The sequence below is a fragment of the Arvicanthis niloticus genome, chromosome 1 (assembly GCF_011762505.2).
Source record: "Arvicanthis niloticus isolate mArvNil1 chromosome 1, mArvNil1.pat.X, whole genome shotgun sequence".
NCBI classification, from domain to species: Eukaryota; Metazoa; Chordata; class Mammalia; order Rodentia; family Muridae; genus Arvicanthis; species Arvicanthis niloticus.
Window position 1 is genome coordinate 161,016,536 of NC_047658.1, and position 19,732 is coordinate 161,036,267.

Consider the following 19,732-nt stretch of genomic DNA (forward strand, 5'->3'; position numbering starts at 1 on the left):
TTCCATCGGTGTGTGGAGAGGACCCAGAAAAGGACAAGCAAGAATAAAACTGTGGACCATTGTCTCCGACCCCGTTCCCTTCCCTTGTTCCTCGTCAATGGTCCCCTATTTTCCCACCGATCAGACATCCACCCCCTCCCGGGTTGCTCTTTGCACCAAGGGAAAACTCACGCTGTGAATGAATAAAGGACATTAAAATGGGAGTCTCATCAGGAGAAACTGGATTTCAGCGGGCAAAGCCACTGTACAAGTTCCTGTACAGTGGGCACCAAAGAGGTATTTCCAGGTGGCCAGGAGACACTTAGATCCTCATCATAGACTTCGGGAATGCTTTGCACTCCATTTCCCGACAGTACAAGGGTGGACCAAAGTAAAACAGACCGTGAGCTCATTTAAAGGGCTTGGAATCCGCAGGGCACCAGAGAATGGAAACCTGGAGGACTGGGAGGGAGGGAGCAAAGATCTGTCCCGCCCCTCACTTTCTGCAACCCGTGCAGGTTCCTAAAATCCTAGACAGCAGGTGCCCCGCAGCCACGGGGGTCTCTAGCTGCCCAAGCAACGCCCTCTGCCACGCCCCATGCCTCAGTCCTATCTCTTGTCTCTCCTTGACCAGACTTCATCTGAGGCCATCCTGAGGTCTGGCAGTAAGTGACAAGCAACACGTTCGCCCTAGTTGTCTGGACAACCTCGGCCACTTTTTTTCTTTTTCTTCTTCTTCTTCCTCTTTTCTTTTCTTTCCTTCCTTTCCTTTTCTTTTTTAATTACTTAGCTCTCTGGCTTAGAACCCGTTGGTGAAGTTCTATCACCATCTAGTGGTCAGATCCAAAGGCGCAGCATGGCCACACCCAGCGAACTGGTACACACTGCCTAATTGAAGGAACTGAAAGTTAATGTAAGACAGAATGAGGCTGGGGAATCCCAAAGCCTGTTTATGCAGAGGCTGGACCAGTGTCTGTCAAGTGCTGGAGGAGGAAGGATTAGGCAGGCAGAAGAAAACCGAGTTTACCAGGTGCTCTCTTCAGAGACAACACTCTGAGCCAACATTTATAATACGACCATCATAAGCCAGGCTGGGGTGCTTCCAGTGAATTCACACTGACATGTTGTCACCAGTTAGGTGAAGACGGATCATTGGAAAACAGGTTCAAGATCCAGTGACTGCTGAGTGTGTGGAGCAGGGACTTGAACCCAGGGAGTCTTAACCAGGTTCTGCTATGGAATAGCAATGCCTTGGTCACCTGGGCAGAGTATCATGCAAACAAAGACAATTAAAGCCAAAGCTACTGTAGATGGGCTGTGTCTCCAGATTCTAGCACCAATTTCTATGGGTCCAACTTTGTGTTGACACTTTAGGCTTCGTGCCAAAAAAAAACCCCAATAATATAATAATAATAATAATAATAATAATAATAATAATAATAATAATAAAGATACTCACCCGGGCTTGTCCCTTGGGGGCCATGTTTTCTTCTCCCTGAGATCCCAATGGTGAGACTGGCTCTTCTCACCTGCAGCAGTGAAGCTGGGACCCCTCACATGGCCACAGCTGCTGCCCCTTTACCCTGGGCTAGATCCTGGCATGGGGGTGTCACATTTTGGAACAAATAATAACTTTCTTTTTCCTAGTACATCTTCATCCTACCCCTCCTCCTCCCATACCCCAGATGAGACTTAATACACTAGTCCTGAAATCCAAACACACACACACACACACACACACACACACACACGGCAGGAGGCAAGGTTGAAGAAATCTGGGGGCCTAGCTGCCAGCTCCCCTAAAGAAGCTGAGTTTCCCCAAACCTCGATGCCACTTCATCTGTACAATGGGAAGTGGCTGGTCCTGCCTGCACAGCTGGCAGGTCTGTGACTGGCTGTTCGTTTGTCCTCAGGGTTATAAAAAGCAAATTGCAAAGAGCAGACTACTCCATCTATAAACTCAAAGGGCTGCTGTCCTCTATTTTAAAAGCCTGTGCATCCAGAGACAACACCGGCTGTTTTTGAAAACAACTGCCCAAGCCCTGTGATCAAATGACCCTCGGGACAGGGCAGGGGCAAACACGGGAATAGAAAGACACACACGGGTTCCCCACCAACCCCCAACCCCAGGCAGGAGTGTAGATCTAGCAACGTTAACCAATGCCAAAAGTTTACAGGAAAAGAAAATCTCCTAACTGCTTAGAAATGATACTACATTTGCTTGAAAAGTCAAGGGCAAACTGATCAGCCTGGAGCCGCCATGTCACCGGAGTGGTGTGACAACATGCGGATCCTGTATAGAACCATTTAATGGTCTGTCAAATTCAATTCGCAGAAATTTTCAGACTTCCCATTTAAACTCTGTTCTTCCCCTTCCTTAAAGACTGAGTGTGTCTTAAATGAGAACCTGTCATCCCCCGTCCCCACAGCGGCCGGGCAGGCTCTGGAACCAACTCATCCGAGTGTAGCCTTGTTAGGGAACTTGTCTTGGGTGTGGTCTTTGTCCCATAGGAGACATAGTGCTGCTCCAGAGAGAGGGTTTAGCACTTGTATGATCTCGGTGCGCTGAAGGTTGGCTCTGGATAGTCCGAGCACTTCCTGCACATTTAATCTCAATTTTGCTATCTCCACCATTATAAGTAAACCTTTCCCAACCAAACAACAGAGACCTCTCCATCACTCTCCTCTCATGGGGCTCTCGTGTTGTTCCTCCAAAATGGGGGAATCAGCTCAGCATAGCCTAACGAAGAGGAAAGGTTGTCTTTGCATGGTGTTCCTAGAACCAGTTAAGACAGGAGAGTTGGGCAAGCAGATGCCAGGAAGGAGCAGCAGGGACTGACCAAAGGAGACAGAGCAGGGAAACAGGACTGTTAATGAATGAGTCACTTGCTGTGGGCAACAGAAGCCTAGTAGCACCAGGACCCCCAGAACATTCCTGAGAACAAAGCTGGGCTGTGTGTCACTTATAATTGAAGGTCACCCATGACATGTTGGCTGACCAGCACTTTGGACAGAGGCTAAGACGCCTCTGCAGGAAGAGTCAGAAAGAGATGGGTCCAGGAGCTCCCCACAGGTGACTGTCACAGCAGACAAGCAGAAATAGGTAAGGGACCTTCTGAATACATTTTCAAAACCTGCCTCAAGAAAACCCAGTATAATAAAAGCAGCTCAACTTCATGCTGAGTATAAATTACACTTCTGGGACACTTTAAAGGACTCACCTGGCAGTTACTTTTATTAGCTCCAACTTATAAAAGGGAGAATTCAATCGTGTACCCAAAGTCATGTAAGCAATTACTAACCCTAATTTGCATATTTGTCGAACTTATTACTAAAGATCTTGCCAAGGAATTACCTTACGTAGCAAAGCATTCAAACATTCTATTTTGTCATTTCTTGGCAGCATTCCAGAACACAGCATGTAGTGGCATCCTGTCAAAGGCACTTGGTTTGGCCTGAAACCCCATGATCAGTGACCACCATGTTCTAGTCTTTCACAGACCCTAACACCACCTCCCCCACTTTGTATGTCTGTGTGTGTGGTGTGCACATATGGTATTTGTACATATGTACAGATGAGCCCATGTGGAGGCCAGGGGAAGACTCTGGGTGTCCTGTTCTATCAGTGTCCCCCTCATTCCCTTAAGATGGGGTCTTTGCTGAACTGGGAGCAAGGCTGGAAGCCACCAAGGTCCAGGGATCTTCCTGTCCCCACCATCTACAGCACTGGGGTCACATGCATTTGCAGCCATGCCTGGCTTTTTACATCAGTGCTGAGACCCCAACCCAGATCCCCGTCGATGACAGCAAACGCACTGTTCCAGTCTCCTTCTGTCACTGTGATAAAACACTCTGATCATAAGCAGCTTAGCGAAGAGAGGGTTTGCTTCGGCTTAGACTTCCAGGTCACAGTCCACTGCTGAGGGAATTCGGGGCAGGAACTAAAGGCAGAAACCTGCTTTCTGGTTCTCTCACCGCCTTGTGCTATGGTAGCTTTCTTACTGAGCCCAGGACCGCCTACACAGTGTTACTCTAGACAATTCCTCAAGCCTAGCCACAGTTAATATGATGGAGGTTTGTACTATGAAGAGGACCCTCTTCAGCTGAGGATCCTTCAAGTTGTATCAAGTTGACAGCAGAAACTAAACAGGACTTACCGTTACCTAGAGATTAATCTCACCCCCAAAGTGACATTTCTGTCATTTTTCAGGCTCAACATCTTACTATCATGTAAAACTATCTTCTGGATATGAAGGTTTTTAATCACGAAAACAGCATCTAGAAATCCGAAACTAAAACAGACCCTCCTGAGTAGACAGACGAGAAAAGCAAAATACACCTTTATAGAGAAACACCCCAAAGGCGAAGACGACAGCAGTCAAAGCTGAATTCCGCCCATTTTAGATGTACTTTCCCAAACTGAGTCAACCTTGTACCTTTGGTGGAAGAGCACTTCCATGCAGGAACATAGATAAGACAGGGTGATTGCGGATGCAGACAAACGCTCCTGCATGCACAGCGGAAAAACTGTTGGGGACTCGAAGGGTAGGTGCATGGCCATCATGACTGTATCTGCCACCATCTCCAGATTCAGTCCCAGGGCAGATCATATCCAGGTACACTCAAAGAAGCTACAAAGTATTGGTGCTTTCATAAGGTAAATTCTTTATTCTTAAAAAAAAAAATACGCTGATAGTTTTGAGCAACTATTATGAACTAGTGGGGAAATCTAGGACTTTATTGTACTTTTTTGTGAAGTTAAACATCTATGAAAGCAGACGACAGGAAGCACAATAAAGGATCCTACAGCAACCCAGACTATCTCTGTGATGTGAGCAGGCATCCCTACTGCCAAACGCTTCCGCAAGGTTGAAGGAATGTGAGCCCATAGCATCATGGCTGGGCGACCCACAGGTTGACCTCGGGTTAAGTCCTAACATTTTAACAAAGTTCTATGTGAAGTTAAGCAAACAGGGCAAAATGAGTAACACAAAAGTCTTAACAAATTCAAGACATTAAGAGAGTCAGGTTTTTATTCTGGCTCATTAAAACAAAGCTCCATTCCATGCTTCTCAGGATGAACCATCATCAGGCATAAAAATCAGTCACATTTCAAAGGCAGTGTCACTCACAAAATCATACAGTGCTATTTTACAGTAGTCATTCTTTTTACAACAATCTAGCATTGCTTTGTACAATGAGTAAATACTGTAACAAATGCCTTCCATAAAGACAGTTAGCCCTTTAGCTCTTGGGAAGCAAGGTCAAGAGTCTCTTGAAGCAGTCACTGGTCCTACTAAACTAAGTGTCAGGTGGCAGCTCTCAAGCCCCTAAAAAGTGTTTTTAAAAAACAGATTTACATCCCATAGTAAGTCTTAGAAACTTCAAAGTTTGGGCCTATCATTTCAAAACACTATGGTTTTCTATGGATAAAAATCTGCATTCAACTGTGCAGAGTTTTCTACTAGATCTGAATTAAATCCTTTATTATTTATCCCAAGTAATTCCTCTATTAGTTCTGCTACTCTCAGTTTTAAAAAGGCCAGGGTTGCTGGTAGATCTTCCACAAGGAAGGTGCTGCAGCCCGTTTCCTGTGCTTACTCTTTCCAGTGAGGAAAGATACCGAGCACTCGGTGCATTGTGAGCGATAAAAAAGCATGCAGGAGTCTGCCTGTCACTCCCGTGACATTTGGTCTGCTTAAAGAAAGATTAATGTAGTTTCTGAAAACGTTTTCCATGGCATGCAGTGTCCCAGAGGGGAAAGGTCCTGAGGTCCAAACATTTGGGAAACGCTATGTGCAGGGCGCTGTGTATTCCCACGGATCCCCATCTCAGGGTATCACATGACCCAAACACTGGAACCGAGGGAGGCGGCAGCAGGAACTCCTGGCCAAGCCTCCACTCCCTGCCATCCCAGATACACTGTCTGCACTGGGCCTCCTGACTCCCACGGTTTAACAGAGTCAGAATGGCAGCGTGTGCTCTTGCTGAACTGACTAACACTCGTGTTTGCCTTCATTTTCCTTAGGATTTGGAGAGCAACCCGCCCCCCGCCCCCCTTACTTGGCTTAGTCCCGCTTGAAAGCAGAGTGCAGCTTCATATTGCTTAGTATTAGGTTTTTATTTATTAAACTTGACTCACAGTCTTCCCCTGAAGGGCATGCATTTCAACTTGACAGAAATGCAGTAGAGTAAACTGTAATAAATTATATACAAGCACCTGGTTTGTTTAATCGGTCGAGGAAGCCACCCACTGCTGGAAACCAAGGGGATGTTTCTATTAGGGACCAGGGACCTCGAAGCCTTACTGTGATGCTTTTTTTCTTTCATGAGGCACTGAAGAATGAGTTGTGCTAAAATGAACTCAAGGGTCAGCTTGTCAGGAAGAGCATAACTTTGGTTGAGATTTTTCTTCCTTAAGAAAAGTTTCAAAGCACCAGTTAATTATGAAGAGCGTGCATCTATCCTCACAGTGAGTTAATTGTCAGGCAACAGCAAGTAAACTGCAGTCCATAAAGGAACCCCTACCAAAAGGGAGAGCACAGCAAGGGACAAGGGGCGCGCATGTCTCTGCACAGGCTGGGGAGCAGCGGTTATTGCAGAGCTGACAAGCAGGGCAGTGACCCCACTGATAGGCCAGAGGGAGCCGCCTTCAGTTTCCATTTAGAGGGTAAAGAAAGAACAGAGACCAAGAAAATGAGGTTCCCAGATGAGGTAAACCCAAGGGACTAAACCAGACTCCCCAGGTGTCCCCCAAGTGCAGCCGAGGGAAGTGTCAGCCTGCCCTAGTCAGTGATGCAGGGGCTAGAGGTGAACATCTCACTCCGTACCAAAGGCTACAGTTGACAGAGAACTGATGCAAAGGAAAAGGAGACGTGACATGCACAAGGCAAGGGTGGAGGTCACCTCAGCACAGCACTATTGCAATGAGCTCCAGACCAGCCACTTCATGCACTGTGTAATGCCAGGCGGGACCCCACCCTCCCCCAACACACATGTCACTCATAGGATACAATTAGTGTTTGAAATTCAAGTTCAGGAAAGTACAAACCTCATCCCTAATACTTTTATAAATTCAAATCATCTATACAACACTCATCAGAAAAATTCATAATTCCTTAAAATCATAGATATGGAAAGTAGACAGAGATTGTATTGTCACGTGATCATTGAGAAACTGCTGTAATTACCACAAATAACTAACAATTATGCTCCTTGCTCACAAAAAGGCACCTACCCACTAAAACAGAAATGTTTTCATAATTCCTCGCATTTACATGGCAATGGAGTTTGTATGTAGCCCATACAAATGTCTATGTCTCCAAGCACCTGCCACTCAGTAGGGTCACTGTGCATGTCACACAGGCTGCACAATGCACCATCTGGCTACTAGCCATCCAGACAGAGCCGCAGCACCCAGTGTGTGAGCAGTGTCTGGAACCCCTGTGTCAGCAGTGTGTAGCCAGAGTGCCACAAGCCAGAGGTTGCTGCAGCCGAGCTCCCTAAAAGCAGCAGGTGCCTGTCACTCCACAGGCAAGGAGGGTACAGGTGTCAGCAGCAGGGACTGTATAGACACTGTGGTCATTACAGCTCAGTGGCACTCTTGTCACGTGAGCAAAGCCTTTAATGCCACTTTCCTGGCCAAGCAGAGTCACTTCCTGACACTGGCTCTTCCCTCTCAGTACCGTCCGCTCTCAGGCAGATATACAAACACATTTTGAGTCTGCCAGCCTAGGACAACATTGCTCCTCAGTAAAGCACTTGAGAAGAAAGGGCTCACATACCAACCATAACTTCTGTTGACAGCGATAATGGAGACAGAGAATGGATGACCCAACTATTTTAAAGGAAACATTATTACTTACTATATAAGAGTCAGTTCTACAAACATCTCAGTGTCCATCATAGTAACTAGCCTGAAAAGTTATACTTAAAATGTGAATCTTTAATAAACTCCAAAATAACTTACTGAGATCTCACCTAGTAACCTAGTGATCATGAATCACAGATGGCACTGGCCCCAAGTGCTCTGTGCAGGCCACTGTGTCTGTGTTGGGAGGAGAGCAGGTCCACGGGGGCAGAAGGCACGTGTCTTCCTGTAAGTCTCCTCGGGATAGAGCAGGCTGGGCCATGCCAGGACACCTGGCACTCTGGGTCAGACTGGAGTCTGCAAGGGACTCATCAGCTCCTCGCTCGAGATAGGTGCTGAGAGATCCCTACAGCACCACAAAACTCAGAATGTACTCTAGGAGCTTCTGCCGGTTGCACTGAGGTAGGAAAGCACTGCCCAGCTCTAAAACAGACACTCTCTTTTGTTTGGTCTCTTTGAAAACCTGAAGAGAGAGAGAGAGAAGAAAAGTTAAGTGGAAGAAACTGTACAGAGGAAGTACTTTTCTTACCAGCCCTTGACCTATGTCCACAACCCAAAAAGTCAAGAAAGATTCAAAGCTATAGGCGTGTGAGTCGGATGCAAACATGGAGGTGTGATCAGATGCAAGCATGGAGGTGAGGGTCAGATGGAATCATGGAGTTGTGGGTCAGATGCAAGCATGGAGGTGAGGGTCAGATGCAAGCATGGAGGTGAGGGTCAGATGCAAGCATGGAGGTGTGGGTCAGATGCAAACATGGAGGTGTGGGTCAGATACAAGCATGGAGGTGTGGGTCAGATGCAAACATGGAGGTGTGGGTCAGATGCAAGCATGGAGGAGTGAGTCAGATGCAAGCATGGAGGTGTGGGTCAGATGCAAGCATGGAGGTGTGGGTCAGATACAAGCATGGAGGAGTGAGTCGGATGCAAGCATGGAGGTGAGGGTCAGATACAAGCATTGAGGTGTGGGTCAGATGCAAACATGGAGTTGTGGGTCAGATACAAGCATGGAGGTGTGGGTCAGATACAAGCATGGAGTTGTGGGTCAGATGCAAGCATGGAGGAGTGAGTTGGATGCAAACATGGAGGTGTGATCAGATGCAAGCATGGAGGAGTGAGTCGGATGCAAACATGGAGGTGAGGGTCAGATACAAGCATGGAGGTGTGGGTCAGATACAAGCATGGAGGTGTGGGTCAGATACAAGCATGGAGGTGAGGGTCAGATGCAAGCATGGAGTTGTGGGTCAGATACAAGCATGGAGGTGTGGGTCAGATACAAGCATGGAGGTGAGGGTCAGATACAAGCATGGAGTTGTGGGTCAGATACAAGCATGGAGTTGTGGGTCAGATACAAGCATGGAGTTGTGGGTCAGATGCAAGCATGGAGGAGTGAGTCGGATTCAAGCATGGAGGTGTGGGTTAGATACAAGCATGGAGGTGAGGGTCAGATACAAGCATGGAGGTGTGGGTCAGATACAAGCATGGAGGTGTGAGTCGGATGCAAGCATGGAGGTGTGGGTCAGATGCAAGCATGGAGGTGTGGGTCAGATACAAGCATGGAGGTGAGGGTCAGATGCAAGCATGGAGGTGTGGGTCAGATGCAAGCATGGAGGTGAGGGTCAGATGCAAGCATGGAGGTGTGGGTCAGATGCAAGCACGGAGGAGTGAGTTGGATGTAAGCATAAAGGCATGTGACAAGGTGTAAAGGGGGAGTCCAGTAAGTGTCTTGGGTTTCACAACTTATATTGGAATATAGTCAGAAACAGTCTTTTATAAAAGGCAACATTCAGCTCTGTGGAACTTATCATACATGAAGGTGAAGAAACCTGAGGCTAATTCTAGCAATATTAGTAAACATGCAAAAAAATAATAGAATATGGAATAGTTAACATTGAACTTGCCTAATGTCTGTTATAGTTTGGGAATGAATATGAAGCCAGCAAAATCCTGGAGAAGTCTAACAAGCCTTCAGCATGCTCTGCCCCCAACCCTCACACTAAGAAGTACATTCCCAATTATCCCAGCACAAAGTGCGTCTTTTGGACCCCACAGATGCAGAGCAACAGATCAGAGCTACACAAAACAGAGCAGCGTGGTGATGGACACGTACCCCGATGTCCTTAAACATTTTCACAGCGTTCTTCACAAGACAGTATGTGGCACTCTCAGCTGCAGAGAGACAATAAGGCCTGTCAGTGTTCAGGCTCAGCACACGGTCTCTACACAGGAGGCTACAAAGAACATGAAAGCAGGAGTCCAGACTGAAGCAAGCTTCTCCTGCTAATGGTAACTACCACAGCCTTCTTCCAGTGACGGGCCATGTCCGTAAACCCATGCTGCCATCTATTAAAGAAGGCAGAGAGTGGAGAAGGGGCAGGGAGGAGAGAAGGAAGACAGATGCACCCAGCACCCATCTTGCAGTTTTGTGAGAACCAGACAGTGGTATATACTGGCTTGCTAACAGGAGACAGTGATGTGAAGATGACTTTTAGGCCTGTGACCATAAGAAGCTCAAGTATAGAGGGCAGGAAACACGTTTCTAACCCACGTTTGCCACTGATTAGCCAGGGGCCTGGGACAAGTGTCCCCAAAGTGGCAGGAAGGGATTAACTATCTCTACACCTCTTCTGGCTCTGAACGCTGACTGGCAGGCGCGCAGCTGTGCTGGCCCACCACTGGGACTCAGACAGGTGCAGGGCAGGACTGTGCAAACAAGCTCTTCGCTACCAAGGGCTCAAACACCCAGCAGCAGCAGACTGAAGGAGGAGGCATGTGCACAGTGAAAGACTACACAGCAGACACAACCACAGGCTACATGTATGAGCCTCAGTCACCATGTTAACTGGCAAAAGGCAGACACACAACACGTAACTGGACCACTCAGTTTGTATGGCATACCACAGCAGATCTATGCAATGAGAGGTCAGCATAATTCTACCTTTTTCCCAATTTCCCCAAATTAACAGAATTATACAGTAATAGGAAACAGGTTTGTTGTTTTGGAGAGTGAGGAGTTTTGGTTTGTTTGGTGTAGCGGTATTTATTAAATCTGCTCTATGACCCAGCGGGTGTGAAAGTAGTTCTCATCACCCACCCAAATATTTTGGATCCAAAATGAAAGATACAAACACACAACCTTTATATTTTAATATGCCTTAACTAGCTCAATGGCCGGGCCACTCCTGAACCTCCATGTGGCTAATACAATCCCCTCCGATATTCCTGAGTTAACACTTACTGAGTCTATATTTTATCCTTGCTGCCCTGGACCCTGCAGGGCAGCCCTCCCGGGGCCACTTTCCCCTTGCACCTACATTTTGGCTGTCTCTTCCTCTTGTACCTTCCCAGTGTGGTCCATCTCCTACATCCTTCTCATGATGAAATAAACGCCCTTTTCCTCCTTCCTCAGTCCCTTCCTGGGAATCCTAAAAGTCCCACCCCTGTCTCCCTGCCCAGCCATTGACCACTGGCAACTTTATTTCCCAATCAGAGCCAACTGTGGCAGGGACCCTCAGTGCAGACATGCAGTCCCGTGTGGTTTTGGGAGCTGAATTAACACAAATAGCATTAGAACCAATCCACAACAGTTTGGTTTTTCTTTTGTTTTGTTTTGTTTTCAAACTCAATTGGTAGACTACGCTGGCCTCACCTCCCAGAGATCCACCTACCTCTGCCACCTAAGTGCTGGGTTTAAAGGCATGTGCCACCACCACCCAGCTTTTGGGTTTTTGTTTGTTTTGGTTTTGGTTTGGGGAAATCATTTCAAAAGAAGCCACAATGAGACTACACATACCATATACCGCAACGTTCCTTTCCGTCCTGGTGATAAGGTATCTGTGCAATTTCTGCAGGTACTCAGACTCGGGAACTGGACCGCTGAAGTTGTGGACAAAAATGGCAGCAGAGCTGTAGGCTTCTAGCAGGGGCCCCAGAAGCCTCTGAAGAAAGGTGATAAATTGCTGGTGCTCCTTGGACTGGCTCACCTGAGAGAGTGAGCAGAGGTGAGGTCACGGGGAAGGGAAGGAAAGCAGAGACAGCTGCTGGGGAACTCTGGGAGAAGCCAGTACTTAAGATGTCCCTCCCACTAGCACTGCATGAAAGCAGTTTGCGGCTCCAGCACATGGCTAACCAGGAAAGATCAGCTAGGACCAGCATGCTCTTCAGGGTAATCACTCACTCCCATAGGATCTGAGGTACATGTCCATTCAATAGTCATCTAGAATAAATCATCCTAACTGACAGAATTGTAACAAGTTCTCATCACTTAAAACAGCTGGTCTGGGGGTGAGCCCTCCAAGATATACAATCCCAGCATAATAAACACTCGTGCATGCAATAGCAGGGAACAGAGATTATGTATTTAAGTGCATGAAACAAGACCACTGTCCATCAGTGAAACTGGTAAAACCCAAATGGAAAGAGAGTTCCTAAGTGTCATTTGGAAACCAAGTCACTGCCCTGTGGAGAGCTGGTGCAGGGGTGGGTGTCCAGTGAGGCCTGTATATTCCTGAAAGTGCTGAAAGTCACCTCCTTTCTTCATCCAGGCTTTTCCAATCCTGTTCCCTGTCCATGTACCAGCTCCCACACTATACAATTTAAGGGACTGATTTTTAGTGATTTTACTCAGTGAAAGGTACCAGAGCCAGTTAGAGCTGGTTCACAAGAACTTTGGACATGAGGAAGTCACCAGTCCCCGTTATCTAGCTGCAACATAAACCTAACATCTCACTGTTCTCTACCCAGAATCCCTCACAAAGTACCTTCAGATAGCAATCTCGCTGCTCCTCACCAAAGTCACTGTCTTCATCTTCCTCATCACTTCTCCAGTTCAGAGGTTCCGGAAGCTTCTTGTCCCACTGCTGCTCTGCAATGCCAGGACTGACATCTTCCTGGTCATCTTGCTATGCCAAGAAGACAGCTGACAGTAAATAAGATTCCAAGGCACACAGCCAAGTGACCGATCGACAGACTGACCGACCGACTGACCAACCAGCTCCAACAAAGCTTTCCCTCCTCAGAGCCTGCCTGACCCTCTCAGCTGTGTGTCCCTCAGAGTCTGCCTGGCCCTCTCAGCTGTGTGTCCCTCACAGTTTGCCTGACCCTCTCAACTGTGTGCCCTCAGAGTCTGCCTGGCCCTCTCAGCTGTGGGTCCCTCAGAGTCTGCCTGACCCTCTCAACTGTGTGCCCTCAGAGTCTGCCTGGCCCTCTCAGCTGTGGGTCCCTCACAGTTTGCCTGACCCTCTCAACTGTGTGCCCTCAGAGTCTGCCTGACCCTCTCAACTGTGTGTCCCTCAGAGTCTGCCTGGCCCTCTCAACTGTGTGCCCTCAGAGTTTGCCTGACCCTCTCAACTGTGTGCCCTCAGAGTTTGCCTGACCCTTTCAGCTGTGTGTCCCTCATGCACAATTCCAAACTTTTCACAAACAAACTGCCTGGGAGGCAGCAGGAAGGACAGATGGAGGCTGAGGAAGTTACAAGATGGAACTTCCATATCTTCTGAGTGGAGAGCTGTTTCCCCAGTCCCTCTGAATCACACTAAAGCTATTAGACAAGACATGGGATCTCAAGAGAGAAAAACAGACTGTGCACATGCTACAAGCACCTGATATGCTTCAGGTCTTATCCAGAATCAACCTCTAGATGCCAGAGATCAAATTAAGATATGTTTTAATCTAGAAAATACCACTTACAAAAGAAATCAAAATATTACAATCCCCAGACACCTGTGCTCATTCTCCTGTCCTTCACTCCTGTCTGGACACAGCACATAGCAAGGATACTTACTGGTTAAAGTAACTGGCAGAAACGCTGTTTTCAATAGATAACTGGTAGAAAATAAAAATGAAGAGCAAGAAACTAAATAAAGAAAATAAAGGCAGGCTGTTTCTCTTACCTCTGCCACTGTGAGAACACCATACTGGATGAACTTGCCTACTGTCTCGTGACAAACTTGGTAAAAAGTCTGGCAGGGCTAAAAAAAAAAAGCCATTTAAAGGTAAGTCGACCCATACTTTTCTTAAAGACTCCACCACCTTATTCACCCCCTGAAAAAGTTCTATGATCTCTGATGTCCACTGTCTTGATAAATGGTCATGACAAAGCCAGAGAAAAGACCCTTCCCGTGAGTGACAGTACACTTAGCGTGTCCCCAACTAGAGAAAGCTACTGAGCTCAATATCTTCAGTGGCATGAACCCGGAAGGACCAACATTTTGGACTCTTTGGGACATTTTGTTTCTTCTGTCTTAAGATGATCTCTATGCAAGAACTATCTTACAATGGAGACAGCTCACACAAGTAACAAAAGAAGAAACACAACAACCCAGTGATTCAGAGAAGACTCATGAGAAACATAAGGCCCACTTCAGAAGCCCGACCACTCAGACCCCCCAATCTGTAACCCAAGTGCCAGCCACACACAAAGAGCATGTTCAAGAAGACCGTGGTAAAAACGGTCACACCCGTCAATGTCCCAAGATACAGTCATATGAAATAAAAAGAACAGTACATGCAAACATAGATTCTACATGGTTCACGTATCCCAAATCTGCTTAGTAATAGGCTGCATTTTAAATGTCACCAAGTGCAGGGCTGAGGTAAACTGAACACTCATACTTCTCTGAGCCTCTGTATAAGCTGAGAAAGTGTTGAACTTCTGGGGCTCACCCACTTATCGTTTGGGGTTCTGACACCCACAAGTAGGTGTGCTGGTTACTGACACCAGACAGTTAAGAGCTTATAACAATCTCTCATGCTGCAGAGCCAAACAAAAGCCAAGACAGTCAAGGCCAGACTAGCTGAGTGTCCCTGAAACTTAAAGGTTTCGGAACAGAAAGCTGCATGGATGGGCAACCATTCTGAGAGAAAAGGCCTCTCATACTTGCATACAGACAATTATGAAAGGATCAGGAACATGGAGGTGCCTCTGTGGTGGGTTGGCCTAAAGCTGTTTGTATTCTAATGCTAACTTGGGGCCCCTAAGACTGTGCCCCAGAAGTAGGTAAGAGTGACCCTGTCTCCAAGTTAATTCTGACTGGTAAATAAAGATGCCAATAGCCAATGGCTGGGCAGAAGAGCCACGGGTGGGGTTAGGTTTCTCTGGCTTGGGGGGAAGAGGAGGACCCAGAGGTGGAAGAAGGTACAGGAGAGGAGGAAGGGGAAGCCACCATGGCTTAAGGGTCAAGAAAGTGTGGCCTGAGGGCTGCTCAACTGGAGCTAAGAGGAGCCCAGATGGAACACGGTAAATAGTAATAACTCAGGTTATCGACATAAAGTAGATTCTAGCAGCATGGAGGGCAGGCAGCTGCCCAGCTACTGTGCTGTTTAGGGCTTACTGTAAATAGTAAGACTGTGGGTATGTCTTTCATCCAGGAACTCAATAACCAAACGCTGGGTAGACCTTGGGCTGCCTCCACTCACCAGAGAAATGGTACCTTCGTTAGAGAGAAGGTAGCACAGGCTGGCGGCCTTCCGCACCAGCTGCTCCTGGCTGATCAGGTTGCCGGGGCCTCCCGCAGGCCCTCCGGAGCCCCTCTTGTTCAGGACTGCATAAATGCTGCAAGCTGAGGAAATACCGCGAACCTGGAGTCACCAGTGCCAGGTCTCAAAGAGAAACTTTGACTCTTAAATTACCAATAAAGCCTACTAACAAATTATCAAAATGTCTGCAGTCACTGGAGAAATTTAACTGGAGCCCCAAAGAATCCCATTCTGTGAGGTCCCAGCTGAGAAAGCTCAGTCCCTCTGTTCTCTCCACAACTCTCGTAATTCACCTCCACAGTAAGAAACACAGTACTACTCAGGGTAATTCAGTAGGCAACATTTTCGCCAGAGTAAACTCCAGTGCTGCATTCTCTAGAGCAAGGGGCTGGCATCTAAACCAATGAGGCATCACCATGGGGTCCAGGCCCCAACGTACCTATGATGGCTTCCATGATGAAGACATGAAGTACGCCATTGCTGTAGAAATTGAGTTCAAAGACTGATGGGACAGTTGTACTGGGAGTAATAAAAAACTCATCCTTCCTGCTCGTGTGGGTGATGGTGACACAGTTCCCCAGAAGCTGAATAGCATGCATGACTACATCTTCTGAATTCCCAGAGAAGCCTAGGTCAAAATCTCGAGCTAGGACTTCCTCCTTCATCACAAAGAAGTCTTCTACCAGTGTGGAGAGGTGGATTCCCTAGAGACAGACAAAACTGGATTATGGCATCAGAAAGCCTGATTCCCCCAGATTTTCTTCCTGCTATGGCTGTCCTGCTGATACCCACAGAGACAGGTGCAGACCAGCAACCTGAGCAAGCAGGAAAGGCACAGAGAAGCTGCTCCCCAGGAATGTCATGGGCAGATGTCACATCACAAAACTGAGCACAAAGGGAAGGAGATGCAGTCTGGCAGTAGTGCGAGTGTCCAGGAGGATTCCCTTTGCTTTAAACACACATCACAAGCATTCATTTGAAGAGCATGACAATGAACATGGTAGACTCAGTCTCTCCATGGCAGAGCTACACAAGCCTATTGTGGGAGGACATAGGGGCTCTAACACACAGAGCAAACTGCCTGGACACTCTTCTCCAGCAGAATGCATACTGTGTCCTGAAATATGCCTTATTTCCATTGACTATAGCAACCAGAAATGGTATCCTTCCATTGTATGGAGTTAAAGTCTGGCTTTTCCCTCACTGGGCTGGTGGGCTCAGGCCAGGATGCTTACCTTCTCTCTCTGCTCATCTCAAAGCCTCAGCCTAGAACAGGCTGACAAACACCCAGGATTCCCACTGAAGAGCACTAAGGAGCATTAAGACGTACCTGCCTGTGTCTGTAGAGGAGCAGACAGGCCACAATGTGGGTAGACATGATAGCGCAGGACTTGCTGGCGGCTGGAAAAAACAGAGTGTTAGCTGGCCTTGCTCTAACTTACACAAAGCCTTGAAAGTGCTTAGCTTTAAACAGAAGCATGTGGAGCTAACCACGGCTTCTACCATGGTCACTGTAACTGCGGTTTACAGTGGAAATACAAATGGATTTGCCAGTGTCCTGGTAAAATGAAGCCTCAGAGCAATCACTAACCATGAGGCCACATTCTAAGACAGAACCACCTTCAACTCAGAGCAAGTAGGCTAGGTCAGTAAACAAAATGTCTTTAATGAACTACCAGAACCCAAAATGCAGGCCCACTTCGGAGCTCTAAGGGGCCTGGACTGTATGCCATGGCACACCATGGGCTTACTTTACTGTCCTTGTGGGTCCCCACGGTGAAAACCATGAGCAGGGAAAGAGCAGGTCTGAAGTCACAACATTAGGCTCCAATCCTAACTACACTCATTGATTTCATGACCACAGTGCTATGTGCAGGTCCTCAGGACCTGCTCCTGAACACAGGCTGTGTCAGCACAAAGTGTGGAGCTGTACTTACTGAAGAGAGTGTGCTCAGCCAGGTTTGCGATCAGCCTTCTTCGGAAGGCTTCGTCTGCTGCACTTCTGGATTCATTAGTGGACATGTCTTGATGTTCATCTGCAGCATCATTAGGTCTGAAAAGAAAAATCAACCCAGACTAGCTAAAGTTCACGGTGTGCACAAGACCAGCCTCCAGCCTGCAGCACCCTCCTCCTTCTGACTGCGGGCGGGGCTGGCATACACAGGGCTAGACCGAGCCTTATGCTTCCTTCATAAGGCACACAATACAAAACTAGTTTCTAAATTAGGAATAGCTCTGATCACCACACATTTTAAATTTCAATGATAAATCATTTCTCAGGGTTGTTTTCCTCTACAATGTATATCCTAATATATTTTTTTGGACAGAATACTTCATTTATTAATCACTGAATAGTCTATTAATATATTACTTCCAAACTCACTGGCAGAATGGAGAAATCAAGAGATGTTTTAAAACAGCTGAAAACTCAAATTTAGGATTCTAAATTACAATGTATTTTCAGTTCTGGAAAATTCAATTACTATCAAACATTTTTCCATGCATCTCACTCAATATGCATAACTCAAGCAACCCCCCTCCAAAAAATCCAGTTAATATATTGAAAAGCATCAATCAAATAATCCAACAAGATTCACAAAATCAAAAAGGTTTTATACATAATTAAACAAAGTCTATACATACACACAGGAGAGAGAGAGAGAGAGAGAGAGAGAGACACAGAGAGAGAGAGAGAGAGAGCCACAGAGAGAGCACATCTCCAAGTCTTTTATCAAATCAAGAAGAATGTTACTGCAATGAGATAGAACTCTTCCTAAGGCTAACCTGTTGTCCTGTGCAATGCAGGGAAAGTTATGGACAGCCAAGTTACCACAAGGCCCCACAGCCTACCTTGAAGGAAGGATGACTGGTAACAGTGCTTGCTCCAGAGAAAGGGGGGCAGATAAAGGTTTCTGACTTTGGCCTTCTAAATATTCCTGGAAAATTAAAAGAAAGGAAAAAAATCTTTCATAACAACATATAAACTATATTTTGATCTTCAAAAGTTAAAAGCAACTGTTTAAAATGTTAGCTTTTGGGCCTGTGCCTTGGCACACTCTCACCTTCAAGGAAAATGGCTGTGCAAAATCCACTCGGACATATCCGTAGTTTTTCCGCAGCATTCTGATCACACCCCGTGCCACACTCCAGAGGCTCTCATTCTTCTTGGGCTTGCCCTAAGCAAACAGTGAAGACAGAGGGCGTTCTGCACTGCTGCTGTTGTTTCTTTTGAGACAGGGTCTCATTGTGCTATCCAAACCAACTCTCCTGCAGCCTCCCGACTGCTGAGAGATAGCCATGAGACACTATGCTTGGCTAGAATAAGTTTTTAGTAAAAACTTTGAGTTCCAACTTGAAAAACAAAAAGATAAGTAAAGAAAGAAAAGTGAGTGACGGGGAGCCAGTAGGTCAGGCCACATTCACAGCTACCCTGGGATCACGTGGCCCACAGACTCAGGCTGGACATGTCTGATTGTTTCAACCAAAACCTGGCAGAAAACATCTAGTGTTCAAAGATGCTCACAAGCTGTGTCTTATCGTTCAGGAAAGGACACTGAACAAAGAACCAAGAGAAATATGTATGCTGATATATTTAGTACATTCACAAAGACACAGCGACAGAACAGAGAAGAACAAAACGACACAGTGTCCTGGAAAAGAGCTCTGGAAAGACTAAGGACGACACACTGTGCACCAGTCAGCCTCAGGCAGCCTAAGACACACTGTGCACCAGTCAGCCTCAGGCAGCCTAAGACACACTGTGCACCAGTCAGCCTCAGGCAGCCTAAGACACACTGTGCACCAGTCAGCCTCAGGCAACCTAAGACACACTGTGCACCAGTCAGCCTCAACCTCAGGGGGCCTCTCCACCAATGAGACACTTACAAAGTATCGGCTTTAACAAGTCGTCCCACAAGTGCACAAACTGTTGAAAGCCATTAGCAGCTAAAATCCCTTACTAGGGCTCCAAGAGGCATGGGGGGGGGGGGGGGGCGGGGGTCGTTGGCTGGTTGCTGCTGGTTGTTGTCAGTCATGGTTGTTAAATAGTCATGCACAAAGAAGAAGTAAAGGCGTACCCCTTACTTTTTAAAGTCTCAGGTTGTCAAGTGGCCTAGAACTCCTGACTAGTCCTGAATACAGACTAGTGGCCTAGAACTCCTGACTAGTCCTGGAAGCAGAACCTTTGAAGCACATACTTTGTCCAAGACTTCTATTCTACATAAACAAAGCTGAGGTCCCCTGGCACTCACACACTGCTGGTCAGAGTGGTCAGCTGGCGAGAGGCCATTTCAGCGATGCGCCTCACGCGTGGGCTCACGTGTGGGCAGTCCTTGTGAACGGAGTACACTCAGACTTAAACTACCGCCCCCCCTTAGTATGCACATACTAAGTAAACCCAAAAGGCTCTAA

The 19,732-nt window shown here is 47.0% G+C and overlaps 1 protein-coding gene across 6 annotated transcripts in view; it reads right to left on the reverse strand.

Moving 5' to 3' along the window:
• Positions 1–4,985: 4,985 nt before the first annotated feature.
• Gpam (glycerol-3-phosphate acyltransferase, mitochondrial) overlaps positions 4,986–19,732 on the reverse strand; it is a 59,881-nt gene continuing 45,134 nt past the window's right edge. For 4 of the 6 annotated variants that reach the window (XM_034505836.2, XM_076924537.1, XM_034505825.2 and 1 more), the window contains 11 exons: positions 18,385–18,498; positions 18,173–18,258; positions 17,260–17,375; positions 16,653–16,723; positions 15,762–16,026; positions 15,263–15,405; positions 13,738–13,815; positions 12,607–12,747; positions 11,640–11,829; positions 9,957–10,015; positions 4,986–8,312 (listed from right to left, as the gene is read on the reverse strand). In XM_034505836.2, the coding sequence (XP_034361727.1) occupies positions 8,196–8,312; positions 9,957–10,015; positions 11,640–11,829; positions 12,607–12,747; positions 13,738–13,815; positions 15,263–15,405; positions 15,762–16,026; positions 16,653–16,723; positions 17,260–17,375; positions 18,173–18,258; positions 18,385–18,498 (1,380 nt within the window). In that variant the 3' untranslated portion in view covers positions 4,986–8,195. The remainder of the gene's footprint in view (positions 8,313–9,956; positions 10,016–11,639; positions 11,830–12,606; positions 12,748–13,737; positions 13,816–15,262; positions 15,406–15,761; positions 16,027–16,652; positions 16,724–17,259; positions 17,376–18,172; positions 18,259–18,384; positions 18,499–19,732) is intronic. The other 2 variants (XM_076924542.1, XM_076924530.1) reach the window with 1 other exon arrangement.